General features: G+C 44.2%; 1 protein-coding gene across 1 annotated transcript in view; it reads right to left on the bottom strand.

Moving 5' to 3' along the window:
• Positions 1–3,020: 3,020 nt before the first annotated feature.
• NXPH2 (neurexophilin 2) overlaps positions 3,021–15,640 on the bottom strand; it is a 35,198-nt gene continuing 22,578 nt past the window's right edge. The window contains exon 2 of the mRNA XM_059852534.1: positions 3,021–5,843. Coding sequence (XP_059708517.1) covers positions 5,100–5,843 — 744 coding nt within the window. The 3' untranslated portion in view covers positions 3,021–5,099. The remainder of the gene's footprint in view (positions 5,844–15,640) is intronic.

Below are 15,640 nucleotides of genomic sequence, written 5' to 3'. Positions count from 1 at the left end.
CACGTGCCAGCTCTGAGCTTCCCCCATCACTCCTTTGCTGGTAGCTGGGAAAGGTGTTTGAGCTTCTGACTTGCACAGGGGGATGCTCATCTCCTCTGAGCCCTCACAGAGCTCAGCTCCTCGAGTCTGGGTGAGGAGTCCCAGCACATTCCGAGTGGGAAGCGAGCCAGAAGGATCTCTGGGTCCAGCTCTTCACTGCATGGCCCACGTGGGGCTCCAACCCATGACCTTGGTGTGATCAGCACCTGCTCTGGCCAGCTGAGCTGATCTCATTCCTTTTGCCATAAAATGAAGAAAATACATTAAAAAGTCCCTGAAGCAGTGGAGGTTTTTTTCCCCTCTGCTCTGGCTTGAGGACAGAAGCAGAGAGCAGTGCAAGAGACTGACCTGGCTGACTGTTCCTTTCCTGTTGAGTAGGAAGGTGCTGATATTTCTTTTGGAGTCTATTTTAGAGTCTCACCACTGTTTATGCAGGTAGGATTTTTTCTTCTCCAGCTAAACTGTTTTCCCATGGCTGTGATTGCTTTTTAATTGGGCTGCAGCTGGTGCTGGATTTGTGCTGAGTTGGAGACTGAGTTACATCCTTGGAAATAGCCTTTTTTTTTGGTGATTTTTTCTTTTTTCCTTTCAAAATTCAGTCAGGATGGCTGGGGTTCTTGCTTGAGGGTACCAAGAGCTCTGGCCTTGCTTCTGGCTGACAACCCCCTGGTATTTGGGGCTGCAGAGCTGTGCCATGGAGTTGGTGGCAGCAGCCTTGGCCATGTCCTGTGGACTCTGTTCAGTTCCATCACTCCTGGCTGCAGATCTGAACAGATTTTGCAGCCCCAAGCTCAACAACCCCCAAGGGAGCCATGGTTTGACACCAAGTAGAATTTTTCATGATAATTCAGCTCCTCTTCCGTAAACCCACTTGATTTGTTAGCTCCAAAACAAAGGATGCTGCTCCTGATGGACACGTGCAGGAGGTGCCCACGAGAGAGAGGTGGGAATGGCAAAGTCTGGTTTTTCAAACTAGACACCCTCCAGCTAAAAATCTACTTGATTGATATGTGTTTCATTGAGCTACTTAGTGTAGAGCAGCTTGTTATTGTCTTTTCAACTGTGCAAATTTGAATAGAGACAGTGCTAATGACGAATCATTATTATACCATAAATAAAACATTATCCAGATTATGCTGGTCAACAGAGCATAAAACAAATAGCAAATTCTAATGTCCTTGAATTACAATTTAAAAAGAAAAGCAGCACAGGATGCTGATCTGCACAGAACACCCTCGCTCGGTTGCTGTGAGAGTTTTTCCAGTTGCATCAGGATCATCCAGGGGTTTGCTCATTTGCAAATTCACCCTAAAAAGCAAATGTGCAACCCCAGGTAGCTCGTGGCACACAAAGCTCAGCTCTGCTGTTCTCTGCCCTGCTGGTTCCTTGTGAGGGGCTGGCACTGCCACGTGGTCCCCACGGCACTGGGAGCTGATGGTGAGGCTGAAGAATTCACAGCAGGATGTGACCACTGCTGAGGGCTGCAGGGAAATCAGAAATCTGGAGGTCCAGAGGACAAAATTCTTCATGGTCAAAAGAAGAAAAACCTCAAGCTGTTACTTCCTTCCTTAAGTTGGAATGATTAAAAAACTGTGGATGTGCATGGTTCCTGCAGCTCTGCACAGAGGGCAGGCTAAAGAAAAAAGCTGAGGCTTTGTATGTTTGTCATGAATGAACTTCTTATTGGAAATTTTTAATGTTCTCCCCATTGGGTGGTGAGAACAATAGGAAAGGTATTTAGCAAGAAGTTTGTATATTTAATATGAACTACTCAGGAAGTGGTCACAGTCCCAAACATGCCAGAGTTCAGGAAGTGCTTCAGGCACAAAGTGGGATTTTTGGGGTGTCCTGTGCAGGGCCAGGAGCTGGACTCAGTGATCCCTGTGGGACCCTTCCACCTCAGGATATTCCATGATTCTATGACATTTTCACTGATATAAAGGTGTGCAAAACTCCTGTGGAGATTGGGATTAAATAAAGGCTGTATTTGAAAAACTTCTAGATTAAGTTGCTGCAGTCATAAATTGTCATTGCTCACTCAAGACACTTTAAAAAAATGGTATTTAATCATTCAAGTTTTTGTTTCAAAATCCTTTGAATAAGAGCCATAATAGCAAAAAAATTTGAAACTTGTCTGAAACAGTCACCTGCTAAACAGGAAAATGTTTTTAAAAACACGTCCTGTTCTGTGTGAAATGAAATCACATTTAGTTTTGTTTACATGGGCAGCATGACATCTGACCTAATCAAGTCTGTCATCATTGCATTGTATTTTGCTTACCCTGCTGGGTGTAAATAATTTCTTCTTTAGCAGATTTTGACTGCAGTAAGAATAGACTGTTTTTTTTTTTTTTTCTGTGATGTTTCAAAATTGATCTGAAAGGAAAACCAACCACCTGCTTTTAAGCTGATTCATAAAGTATTGTGGTTGGGGACTTGTTGGGTGTGATGGAGTTTGGTACCACAGCTCCCTCCCTTTGCTCCTGCTGCCAGGCTGCTTCCCTGTGCCAAGGCTGCATGGGAGGAGACGGGTGAGTTTCTTCCATGGTTTGTCTTCCTGAGGCCTGGAAACCTCAGCCTGGGAAGTGCCACAGCCAGGGAGGAGGAGAATCCAGCTGCCCTTCTGATGAGGAATTGAGCAAGGGCTGAATCAGCAGTGAGCTGCCCTCTCTCCCAGCACGTTCCTGCTGGGGAATGTTGTCCAATTTAAACTTTCCTCTTCGTTTTAATGGTACCTGGTGCAATTATTAAACAGTTTAGGAGTGTCTTAATCAAAACATGTGCTTCTTTTCCCAAATCTCATGGAACGCTGCTGAACCTCCTCTGCCTAGGCTTGCACACAGTTCACTATAGCACACATTTAAATATCTCCTAGAAAAACAAATTCCAGCTGGGCAAAAATTGTTGCTGTGCCTTAGTTTTACTTTGTCTCTTCATACATGCAACATTTAAAAGAAAATATCAAATGGGCCACAACCAAGTGCCAGATTTAATAAACTCTCTTTATTTACATACAAATACATGTACACATATGTTCTGTATATGTACACATATTTAAGTGTATATACATACATGGTTTCCACATACTCTACAATAAATAGCATGTAGGGTTTTCTTTTAATTGCCTACAGTGCTGAGTAAAAATACATGGCAATAAAATCATGGCTTACAGCTAAGTTACAAAAGCACCAACCACTGAACTCGTAGCAATAAATCCAAGCTCATGTACAGCTGGGGCGAGGACACGCTATACAGAATACAAAGAGACCAACTTGTAGGAATTGACAGGAATAGGCAAACTAAAAAACATCATTATAGACCAGGAGAGACTCTGTATGAAATAAGATGAAGGAAAACATTTAGATTATTGATTAAACTAAACCACACATTTAAATTTGTCACCTAAAGAGAAAAACAAATCACCCAGTAAGTCATATATTTTTAACAGAGTAATTTTTTTTGTGTGAGTCTTTACCAAGGAAATCAGAATTAATCTCATGAGTGAGTCCTTCTGAGCTGCCATAGTCACTTGTCTGTGTGCACATCACCAAACAGTATTTCAAGAGTGCTTTATTTAAGCTGTGTGTAACTTCTTGAACCTGTGTGTGAGTCTGACTGGAGGCAATCAGCACTTCCTCAGCCAGCTCCTTCCCCAGGACCTGTGACATTGAACTGTCACCAAGGAGCAGGAGAGCAAATTGGCAGCAGCAGCAGCAGATCAATACCCAGAACAAGCCCAGGGGTGATGCTGGAACTGCATGGCCAGAGCCAACCACTCCTGACTGCAGTGGGACCACAGCTGGTGGAGCACAACCACAGCTGGATCCCAGCTTGCTGCAACTGCAGTGCAGGAGCTGGTGCTGCACTGGGGGAAAGCCTGGCTGAGTATTTATATTAGAAGTTTCAAACCTGCTTTATGAGGTGAAGGTGCATAGATTTTTGTTGTTCTCTCTCTTTGTCATGGCTGACACTTTGACTTGAGGTGTGCAGCGCAGTGCTAAGGGAACAACTGGTGCCAAGAAGGAGAAAGCTGCTTGTTCAGGTATCATCCTTGTGCTGTGATGTGTTTTCCTTGCTGCACTTTAATGCTCAGGGGCTGGACAGCAAAACAATTGCTTCCTTTTCCTGGAAGCCAGCCCTGCTACAGTTCAGAGAATCACAAAATGGTTTGGGTTGGAATGAATCTTAAAGATCATCCAGTTCCAATCCCCTTGCCATGGGCAGGGGCACCTTCTACTAGACCAGGTTGACTTAAAGAGAGATTATCTTTTCCCCAGGTTTTTATAGATTCTCTGTTGCTGCAAAACTAATACTGGGGTGTGTGTGCTTGTGTGAATGTGTGAGAGGAATCAAACCCAGTGGTGGGCACGGGAGGAATGGCTGTATACCACACGTGCACACTTGTGGGGTCTAATAAACTAAAGCTCATTGAGCTCTAATTACATCATTGCTATCCATGGGCAGGAAGTCTGAAGGAAGAACTACTCACTCTTCACTTCAGTGAACATCTACAGCTACTGCAACTCATAAAAATGAGACTTCTTTCCTTTTTTTATCAAAGAATTAGCACTTCCTCTTAGTATTTGGACTTGACTACTTGAGCCCTCTGTGTAACATTCTTTATGAAATCAGTGGGAGAGCTGTTTATTTGAAGTTTGGGTATGAGCAGCTTTGAGGCTCCATCACTTGTTCTTTCTATTGTCACCTGAAGTTCCCCATGAGAAATAGGACCTGCTAAGTGCTGTCCAATTCAAGTAAAAGACAACCTCTCTGCCGTGGAGTTGTTCAAAAAAGTGATTTTTAAGATCAGTGTTCATTCCAGACACAATTTTGTTTGATTCTTGCCACGAGCCTGCCTGGCAGTTCCCTTACGAATGATGAGAGAGCTAAAACGCGACGGCCTCAAACGAAAACGACTGTTACATAAACAGCTGGATTAGTTACCATACAGCACGAACACAGCTACGGTTTTTAGAGACTTTTTAACCTGATAGGAAACCACATTCCTCTCCAGAAGGTTAATGGGAATGCTCGTTTCTGTGAGTGATCCCCAGGCCGGGTCAGCCGGAGGACAGGTAGGGTGTCTCGCTGTGGTAGTTGTAGTCGGGACAGACCTTCTGCACCAGTTTGTAATCTACGCTGTAGAAAGCGATGTAAATGCAGATGACTTTGAAGGGTTTGGAACACAACCAGGAGACATGGCTTTGGGTCTGCTCTTGGTAGCAGATCTTGGAAGGGTCAAAGTTGCACAAGGCAGTTTTTTTAGCGCGGTCTGTTTTCTCGTACTCGATGCGGCAGTTGAAGGACTTGGACTCCTTGGTCTCCAGCGTGGACTGCGGAGATGGCTCAAACTCCACCACTTTGGAGGGCGGCACCAGGCTGACAGAAACATTCCCCAGGCCCGTGGAGTTGTGTCGGAAATAAACGCTGAAGGTTCCGTTGCCGTGATCGACGATTTTCCCCGTGATCAGGAGGTTCAGCTTTACAGTTTTGATGTTGGAATGGAAGTCACCCCATCCAAACATTTTCTTGAATTTCCCAGTTTTCACTATAGGTCTGCGTTTAGTTCGTGCCAGAGATTCCTGAACCTCCGTGATGTTGGACAACCAATCCCAAAAGTTTTCTATGCTGTCCGAGTAGGACACCTGGCCGTGTTTCAGCACTGGGGATGGTTTAACAAAGAGGCGTAGAGGGTTGATGATCCTGGAATGGACCACGTTGTCAACCAGTGTCTCTGCAGCATCCTTGTCTTCCCAGTCCAGCACCTCTGCGGCTTGCACCACCCGGCTGGTGTCACAGAACACCTGCTCAAAACAGAAAGGGAGAGCAGAGTCAAGGGGAGAAATGAAACAGCCAAGACACAGAAGGAGCCATTGATGTTTATTTTTATACCCATAGGGTCTGAATCTGTCACCTGGACCACTGTAAAGAGTAATTCCTACTGCTCTATGAGAGTTCAAGGATTTAACTCAAAACAGTTATGAAAGATGCAAAAATCTCAATGGGAGCCATCCATGGGGACAAATGGATAAACCTCTGGACAGGCTGATGGCTGTGATGTGAAAGAGCAGGCAGGTGCCCCATGCTCATAGATTTTTTAGATGAATACCTGACTGGGGAAAGTGGAAACCCTGAAGACCAAAATGGCCCCTCTGCTAAAAGATGGAGTGAAACAGAACAGTATGAATTTCTAGTCCCTTCCTTTTTCTCCCCACAACCTTCCAGCTGGTTTAGGCTTTAAATCCTGTTCTGTTGGTGTAACTGTCTCCTAAACCATTTATTGTACATTTGTCTTTTCTGGTGTTGCTTTTTCCATTTGATCCAAACCTTGTTTGCGCACTTGTGCCCTTAGTTTGTCACAGTGAACATGGCCTTGTTTTGTTGTGCTGGTTTCAGCTGCACAGCTGCCTGTGCTTAGCAAGGCCCAGCCTTCCAGAAGTGCTGAGCACTCCCAGCCACATAGCACAGCTCAGTTTTAAGATCCGTGACAAAGCCAAGCTGAGTCTGCAATCAGAAAGCAAAACCTCCTTCTGGTAGTGACAGAATGGCCTTAAGGTTTCAGAGTCAAACACACAGGTCCCTGTAAAATGTCCAACTCAGTGCAAACACACATTTCCCAGGTGTGTTTTCCTGCTCTCTCTGGCAGAGAAGTCCTGTTGGAAATGCAGAACTCGAGTGTATGATCCAGAGGTCAGGAGGAAGATCTGTGTTTCAACAGGATAGAAGATCATCTGACTTTCTAGGTCCTTTAAATCTTGAGTAGAAGCTTTGAAGAAGGCGTTTTTAGGGTCTGTTCTGTTTAGAACTGTCTTACACGGTCGACCTAATATACAAAAGAAAAACTTTTTCAGCTGCCACTATTTCTACAAAATGTGTGAACAGAACAAAGAGATGCTTAAGATGGGAAGAAGAAAGGCCACTGTTGTCCTGCCTGTGTCCCCAGTGACAAACTGCTCCTGGCCCTTCCTCCCGGCAAAATGCTGCTCTTGCTTCATCACTGATCCCACAGTGCCAGGGTCCAGATGGACCCCAGTATAACTAATGCAGGGATGGGGTTTTCACTCTCCAGCAGCAACATTACAGGGTGGAAGTTTGCCTAAGGCAGCCAAAGTACGGACTGCAAACGTGGATGTGTGCAATGGAATTTTGTGCTTCGTGTCTCATGAGGGAAACCTCAATGCTGGGCTTGCTTTTCCCTCTGCTCCTGATCCCAAAGGGTCTCTTACACCACTGGTTCCTCACAGGGCTCTGTTTTTACAATATCCAGCTGTTATTTCTATAAATTGCAATTTTTCATTTCATCAGCTGGCAAAGATTAGAAACTCCAAAGCCCTTAATCTTCACTGGGGCCTGTTCTGCAGCAATAGGCTCCAAAGCAGAGCCCAAACCCCCAAACCCACTACCATGTGTCCTTCCTGATCACCCCTAATGCAGTGATTAAGATGGAATGTAGAACAGCAGCAACATTCACAGCTTGAATGTTGAAAGGTGACCATCATTATTGCTAAATCATAAAATCACAGAATGGTCTGGGCTGGAAGGGATCTTAAAGATCATTCATTTCCAAACCCCCTGCCATAGGCAGAGACACTTTCCAGCCTGGCCTTGAAAAATTTCAGGAATCTGTTCCAGTGCCTCATCGCCCTCACAGTAAAGAATTTCTTCCTAATAACTAATCTAAACCTCCTTCAGCTTAAGGCCATTCCACTTGTCCTATCACTTATTTTTTACTAGAAATAAATCCACGGCTGGGTTGAAATGCAGTGGGCCAGGTGTGTCTCTGCAAAAATACCTTATTTCCTTCTTCAGATTAAAAGCGGGGGAAGAAAAGACAACTGTGATCACTCTCAGCCCCAGACCTTGTATGTCAACTTTCTGCCTCTATCTTATATTTTTTTTATGGCTGAGCTAGGAACCCGAGGAAATAGGAGATTCTAATGGAAACAGTGACAGATGCTGATCTGTACCAGCCCAAATAGCACTGTCATAATGATGCTGGGGGAAACATTACTTCTGCTGTGATGGAAAGTTCCTGGTGAAGCTCTGTCATGTTTATGTGTGGCTCTTCAGCCACTCCTAAGCCTGTCACCGGCCCAGGATCAGCTGTGTGATGCTGAGATCGCTGGCCATCCCCACTGGCAGGGAAATCACTCCCCCGCTGCAGAGAAGTGACTCTGCTCACATGAAGCAAGAAGTGCTGCACACGTTCACCCATCCCCAACCTGACCTGAGCCCTTGAGAAGCACAAAAAAGAGGCTTTTCTGCTGCTTTTCTAGATTACAGCTGGGCCCAGGGGCCTGGCAGTGCTGGAATACCAGCAACTTTCCTCATTTGCATGGCTAAATGAAATGCTATTTAAAATGCTAATGACCACTCAAACCATGGGCACCTACAGCTGGTATTGCTGTTAGCAACTGAGTCAGAGGGCAATGTGGTTGGATATTTTAAGGTGAAATATATGGAAAAGAAGCTGTTTAGTTCACAGGGGAATCTGGCTTTGCTGGTGTCTGCACCCAGCTCCGACTGTCCTCTGGCAAGGACGCAGGAACACCCTCAAATATCTTCTGGGCTACTTGTCTTCTGCAATGCTTATTGAAATCCTGCAATGGCTCTTTGGCTTTTCTCCCCTTGCCTTTTATGAGGAGAGGCAGAGGACATTGAGCCATGTGCTCAGTGTATGTCTCTTCTGGGGGCCCTCACACCAGATGAGATGGCAGAGCGCTGCTTTCCCAGGGGCGCCCTGCTGAAGGCTCTGATAGAAAAGAAGAAATATGTGGATACAGGGCTGGGGATGGCTGAAGGGTGGGAAACATTAACACATGCTAAAGCCAGGTGGGTTTGCCACATCAATAACGTATCAGGGCACAAGTATTTCAAGATCATGATGGTGAAATCACAGAATTGCACCTTGCTAGACTACTGCTACTTTTATTTATGTAATTCTTACACCAAATGAGGTTTACTCATGGGGTAACGAAACACACCCCTGAAGTTACAGTGACCTGGGCTATTTCATGTGGTAACAGAACAGCTTTCATAACACAGGAATGTGAAATCATTGATCAGTTGAATTATAAGGTTGTAATACTCCTGTTTAAGGCCCAGACAGCAATCCCTAGGCTCTGCAGAAAGCTGTACCTCACAGCTTGAGTTTACTCAAGCTTACTTTGCTTGAGTATTTTTTCCTCCTCATTTTTTAAGTATTTTGCAAGACTGTGTGATTATCCAGTCTTGCACAGCCTTAATTCTTGACTCTGCTCCATCCTAGTGTTGCCTTGTTCCGCTCATTTCATTACAGGGGTGAGATTCAGGAGCTGACAGAGCTGTCAGCTCAGGGGGCTGCAGGGAAGGGACCTTGTGGCTCGGGGTGGTAAATTGTTGTATTTTGCAAATATTCAGTAAAAAAAGAGCTTAACAAAGAACTGCCTGGTTCTGCTCAGTGCCTGCCTCAGCAGCAGGAACGAGGGGACACTGCTCAGAGATGTGAATGGTGTTTGTGCTTTTGTAATGTAAAACCTTTGTGGCGTGCAGATTGTTTTTCCTGTTTTGAATAAAGCTTTCTGCAGTACAAGAGAACCAACTCTAAAACTTGTTTTTTCCCAAGGCCCTTCCCTCACTGGCTGCATTTTGCTGTTAGTGAGGAAGGGCCGATGGCTTTGTTCAGCTGTTTATTCACATTGGTTAGCAATTTCCGGGCAATAAAAAAATCTGTATTGAAAGAATGCAGCACATGCTAGAAAAAACGACTTCCTCAGCATCTTTCCATTTCACTATAATGCACTGCTGTAGTGAAAAATATTGCTGGTAGGGTATTTGAAAAATACCAGCTTAGGGAAGTTAGTGTATCCATTTAAACAGATGGCTGTTGCTGAAGTTCTCCTCCACTGCACCAGTGTTTTCCCATTCCCTCCAAACCATCAATTTCCAAACAGAATTCACCTAATCTTTTTCCTGATTACAGAGGCTGTAAAATGGCACCCAGTTACCCTGAAATTCCCATTTGCCTGTAGATATTTTCCAGTAAGAAACACAACCTTGGCCCCATCCACAGCGCATCTTGCTGTTTTCTTTCGCTGCGTAAACGCCGAGAGCAGCTCAAATCAGTGCAGCATGGTTTATATCTATGGAGTTTTAAACTTCAAACCTTTGGTTCTTCCTCTGCCCTCCTCTAAAAGATGGTGACTGCTCTGCACACTCTCCCCCTACCATGCACGATCCTGATCATGGCAGGGCAGCACAGGGTTAAATAACACTCCCTGTGAGCTATTTTTGAGGAATGAGCTGACACTGATGAAACACTGGTATCAGTAAATGCTCTGTTTTCTCCATTTGCCCAAATTTGGGCTCATTTGGAACTCACTCCTGTGCCTTTCTCTGTGGGCAAGGCACTAAATAAAAGCAGGTGTCCCCATGCAAGAGTTAATAGTTCTGGTGCTTTGGGAATTTTATCCAGGTTATTCATCAATCACCAGCAATCATTCCTTTAGCTTCACCCCTGCCAGGAATCATTTAAAAACTCTCAGCAATTAGCTGGAATGAATTGGTCTGTTGGAATAAACAGCTCTGAAGCACCATTCTGCTGCTCACTGGGAGCTTTTTATCCCACTGCTAGAGAGGAGAGGTACCACCTCCTCTGGCCTCCAGTTTCACCAGCGAAAAACTCATACTGGGGGAGGATTCCAGTGGTCTTCTCACTCTCTGCTGCTTCCATGCCCAAGTGCCCCATGGGTTTGCACTCGTGTCCCCTCTGCAGCAGCACAGGACACCTCTCTGGGTTCCCTCTGCTGATTTTGGATCCTCACAGGCCATGAGATAACGTGGCCCCATCGAGTGGCTGCACAAAAGCCCAAGTTTGAAGGGGTGTGTGTGGCAGGGAAGAGAAATAACTCTGCTTTATCGGTTTGAAAATTCAGTGATTTCAACACATTTATCAAATTTTAAATAATTTATGTCTTGACAGGGCTTATCAATTTTGCAAAGCACACACATTAACCAGATACAATGATCTCATATTAGCTTTTTCAGCATCTTACACTGGAGCCCAGAAATATTAATAAAAACTCAGCCCGTCATCAATTAAATGGAAAAAACCATAAAATTGTGTTCCATTATAGTCTTTTAGTCTTTTTTTCCCCCCAAGAAAATGATGACAGGCTCCAATAATTCATCACAACAAGCTGAGCTTGAACTTTACTGATTATTAAATTTTTTTTTCAAAGACAGAGGCTGTGGAGGGTTTTATGGCTGCAGATGTGATTGCTGTCAGGAATGCTGTGAGGAATTTGGGAGCTAAGCAACATCTTTCAGCAGGACTGTGTAAGAGTGCCATGCTTGTTGCATCCAGTCACAGCCTTATTTTTCAGGATGCAGTGGAGCTGCTCTGCAACGAAGCAAAATGGCAAAGCTGGATGTGGCTTGGAGCAACCTGGTCTGGTGGAAGATGTCCCTGCCAATCCATGGCATGGGGCTGGAATAAAATGAGCTTTAATATTCCTTCCAACCCAAACTTCTGAGATTCTACAATCCACCAAGCACTGAGCTGGTGGTGGAGCAGTGGGATGTGAATATCCAGAAGAGAGGCTGAACTCTGTGGCTGAGGGTGCCCTCACTCCTCAGGCACCCAAAATGCCCTTCTAGGTTCTACAGCCTTGTCCTTGCTAAATGGTAAGGTTCTTGTGCCTGGCCTTCTCTCTTCTGGGGCAATGACTGGCTCTTCAAAACACTCTGGTGCAAAGATGAAATTAAGTCACAAATTCAGAGTTCACTTGCTTGATTTCCGTTTCATTTTGAACCCGATGACACAGAGGGACTGTGGAGTTCAGTGTGCCAAATCCAGCAAGGATATCCATTATGGGGGGAAACTGCAGAGCTGGGAGTCAGGGGGGCTGATCTCCAGCTGGACAGTGGCAGAGTACTCAGACTTTTCAAAATCCCCCAGACAAGTTAGGGAGGTTACAATTTAGAAATCTTTAAATGCTATTGCAACCTTCTTTCACTCAGGGAAGGTAGCCAGAAATCCCCTGTTCAATAACTAACAGAATGGCATTATTTTAGCAATTTTACCCAGCTTTGTGTAGTTAAAAATACAACGAGAAGATGCTTCAGCAGAAAAGAAAGCCTTCATGATTGAACCTTGCAGCCCATTAGATTTTCTGCTTGTAAACAGAATCACTGAATCATTATGGCTGGAAAAGCCCTCTGAGATCACTGAGTGCTACCAGAGACTGAGCACCACCATTTAAATCAGAGCATGGCACTGAGTGCCACACCCAGGTTTCCTAAAACACTTCCAAGGATGGTAACACCACCACCTCCCTGGGCAGCCCATTCCAATGTTTAATCACCATTTCTGTGAAGAAATTCCTCCTAATGTGCAACCCAAACCTCCCCTGGCACAGCTGAGACCATGACCTCTCATCCTGTTGCTGGTTCCCTGGGAGCAGAGCCTGACTTCCAGAGCCTCCTCTTCTCCAGGCTGAGCCCCCTGAGCTCCCTCAGCCACTCCTGGTGCTCCAGATCTTTCTCTGGACGTGCTTCAGCCCCTCACTTTCCTTCCTGAACTGAGGGGCCAGAAATGGACACAGCACTCAAGGTGTGGCCTCACCAGTGGCCAGTCCAGGATCCTGCTGGCCACGCCATTCCTGACACAGGCCAGGTGCCATTGGCCTTCTTGGCCACCTGGCCACACCTGGGCTCACATTCAGCCAGACAGGACCACTGAAAGGGGCTTTGCCATTCCTCCTCAAACCATGTGAGGGAGAAAGGTCTCTGTCTACACCTGCATCCACCTAAAGGCCAGCGAAGGTACAGGTCAAAATCTTTCGTTTAATGAGAATATGAGATGATAACATCCAAATAACCCACAGACAAAAGTACAAATCTAAAAAGGTATGTTGGGAGAAATTTCTAATCCTAGATACAATTTCATTGCATATTTTTAAAACAAAATGGACGCATCAAACTCAGTATCATATTTTACAGGGGAAAAAAAACCACTTTAAAATTCTCCAATTTGTGCAAGCAAGCAAAATACTACTTTACTAAAACAGCACTTCAGTAAAGAAACAAAACTGGGAGGAAGAAGCAGCAGAAGAAAAGAGTGAAAATTAAAAATAATGCCTGCAAAGATTTCCTATTTCAAAAATGTGCCTTTTTCACAACCCTGACAAGTAGTTTTAGGTTATCTGAAGTGTTCCCTCCAGCCGCAATTGGATAAATTGCTTAGAGCATAGATTGCTTTTAAATTATATCCATGCATTGAATTGATCTACCTTTTTGCTGAGAGAACAGAAAATTTGTTCTGAGAAATGTTTCTTGCCAAAAAATGTGCACCAATTCTCTTCATGAAGACTTTGACTCTTTGGGTTCCCCTCCCCTCACCTTAAATCTAAATTAGAGATCTCTGAGATAAAAATTATGTCTTTTATTTGTATGTTGTTGGGGAAAGACTTTTAAAATTTTTTCTTACATATCACTAAGTAGTTTTAGTTCTTCACTACATATGAGGCATTCTGGAAGGGTGGGGAATTAACAGAAATGTAAAACTTTCTGTGAAGGGTCTGAAAAAGTCTCGTATAAAAATATCAAATTGAGATACAGTAGGTACAGAAAACTTAGATTATTATTATATTAGCACCAAATAACCCCCAGTGACTCTCAAGTGGCTTTTTCAGTCACTCTGTGCATTTTCTTGATATTCAGGCTGAATTCTCACAATCTATTTTGTACTGAGCTTCACTGCTACTATGGACACACGTACTGTCTTATGATGTGCTTTTAGGGTGGAGATCTGGCATTAAATTATTTTTAGGGCCATTTAGAAGACAATCCTATCCACCTGGAAATCCTGTGAGACGTGCCAGGTGTTTTCAATCTACACGGAAGTTGCGCTGCTTGCAGGTGCAGCTCATGGAGTCATTTAGGTTGGAAAGGACTGTAAAAAACAAAGAGTCCAAGCACTGATCCGGCACTGCCAAGTCCCACTAAACCCTGTCCCTAAAACCCATGGCAGCCTGCAGGACCAAAGCCCATCCCAGCAAAGGGAAGCAGGGGCACTCAGCCCCTCTGCCAAGCCAGCACCTGCCCACCAGCCCTCTGCTGAACTTTACAGTTAATAATTTCCCTTCCTGCTTATTTCCTTAATGCCTGGGAGATTTCCCTCCACGTTTGCAGGACCAGTTCATTAAAATACTAATTTCAAGCGGTAATTATCTGTGTGTGAGTGCTGCCCGTGCAAGCGGCGCTAGCGCTGACACGCTCTCAGCTGCAGGAGACTTCCCAGATGCTCCAGTCCTGGAAGCTCTGGGCAGGAGCCACCGTGGTGCTCAGCTGGAGCCTGGCTGGCAAAGATTTCTGGGGGGGAAATGTTTTCAGAATCATAGTTCACCATGAAGGCTGTTTTGTGTGGCAGGGAAATGCGTGAACAGAAAACTGCTGTATCTGTTAGAAATGAACCTGACTTTACTGAAGTTGTCATGAGGGTTTTTTATGCCTTGTAAAGTTTAAATTAAAAATCAATTATGGAGGAGCCCTTAATCTCCTCTCTGAAGTTGTTTTGTGTTTGGATGTTAACTCTGAGACCTCGATGACCTCTCTCAGTGTGAAATGCGACACAGCAAAGACTGGTTTTTCTCTCTTCCCACTCATGTGCAATTATTCAATTTTTTACTGCATTATGAAGAGAAGAGTTTTAATAATCAAACCAGATTAAAAGAATGAAAGGATGCTTCTGATGAGTTAGAAACAAAGAGAAGCTGTGCATTTCTAGCAGTTTTCAAGCTCTGTATTATTACAAGGCGTAAGAGATGATTAACAAAGAAAAATATTACAGTTATCTACTCCCTTTGAGAGCTTAACTAATGAACCTCTACCAGCTGCTCTTGAAAAATCAGTTACACTATCACTATCAATTTCAAGACAAAGCACAGCTGACAGATGTTTGAAGTGATAAATCAGGCTGCACAAGGATTAAAATAACAAGCCCCAAATGGCCTTTAAAAGACAAAGGTGCTGCAGTGAACTATTTTCAGCCACTTTGGATCCTGTCAAAAGTTAGATCACTGATACAATTATCTTGCAAAACAGTAATGACCAAAGTAATATGTTATGAAAAATCTAACAATGGTGATATTCGAGCCAGGCTTTTGAAAAGAACAGGTTTGATAGTCATTTGTGCTTTAATGGCAGAACTGAGAATGCCATGCTTCCCTGAATACTACTTCTGGGAATGAGTGATGAAAAGCGAGCACTGGGCTGAAGCATTAAATGTAACTGAATTGCATTCTTGTACATTTTAATTAATCTTTTTTTTAAAGCAAGAAGTTACATTTTAATAGGCAATGAACACCATTATTTAAATCAAGCATAAGATTTTTGTGTTGCTTCACTGCAGGCTGCACTTTCTAACAACCTGCTGATGACGTGATGGAGATAAAGATCCCATTCCTGGAGAACAGTGTGTGTGCTTCCAAACTCTACTGCCTTTAATGAGAGACAACTGTAGCCAGAGGAAAGTGAACAGAAACAAATCCCAAGTTTCTGCACTTTGCCCCAGCTTTCACAGTTTAGTGCATCATGTCAGAACGTGCACTTCCTTTTTAAC

The sequence above is a fragment of the Haemorhous mexicanus genome, chromosome 8 (genome assembly GCF_027477595.1).
Source record: "Haemorhous mexicanus isolate bHaeMex1 chromosome 8, bHaeMex1.pri, whole genome shotgun sequence".
In the NCBI taxonomy this organism is placed as follows: Eukaryota; Metazoa; Chordata; class Aves; order Passeriformes; family Fringillidae; genus Haemorhous; species Haemorhous mexicanus.
Note: the sequence above shows the minus strand (reverse complement) of the source record. Positions and strands in the feature narration are given on the sequence as shown.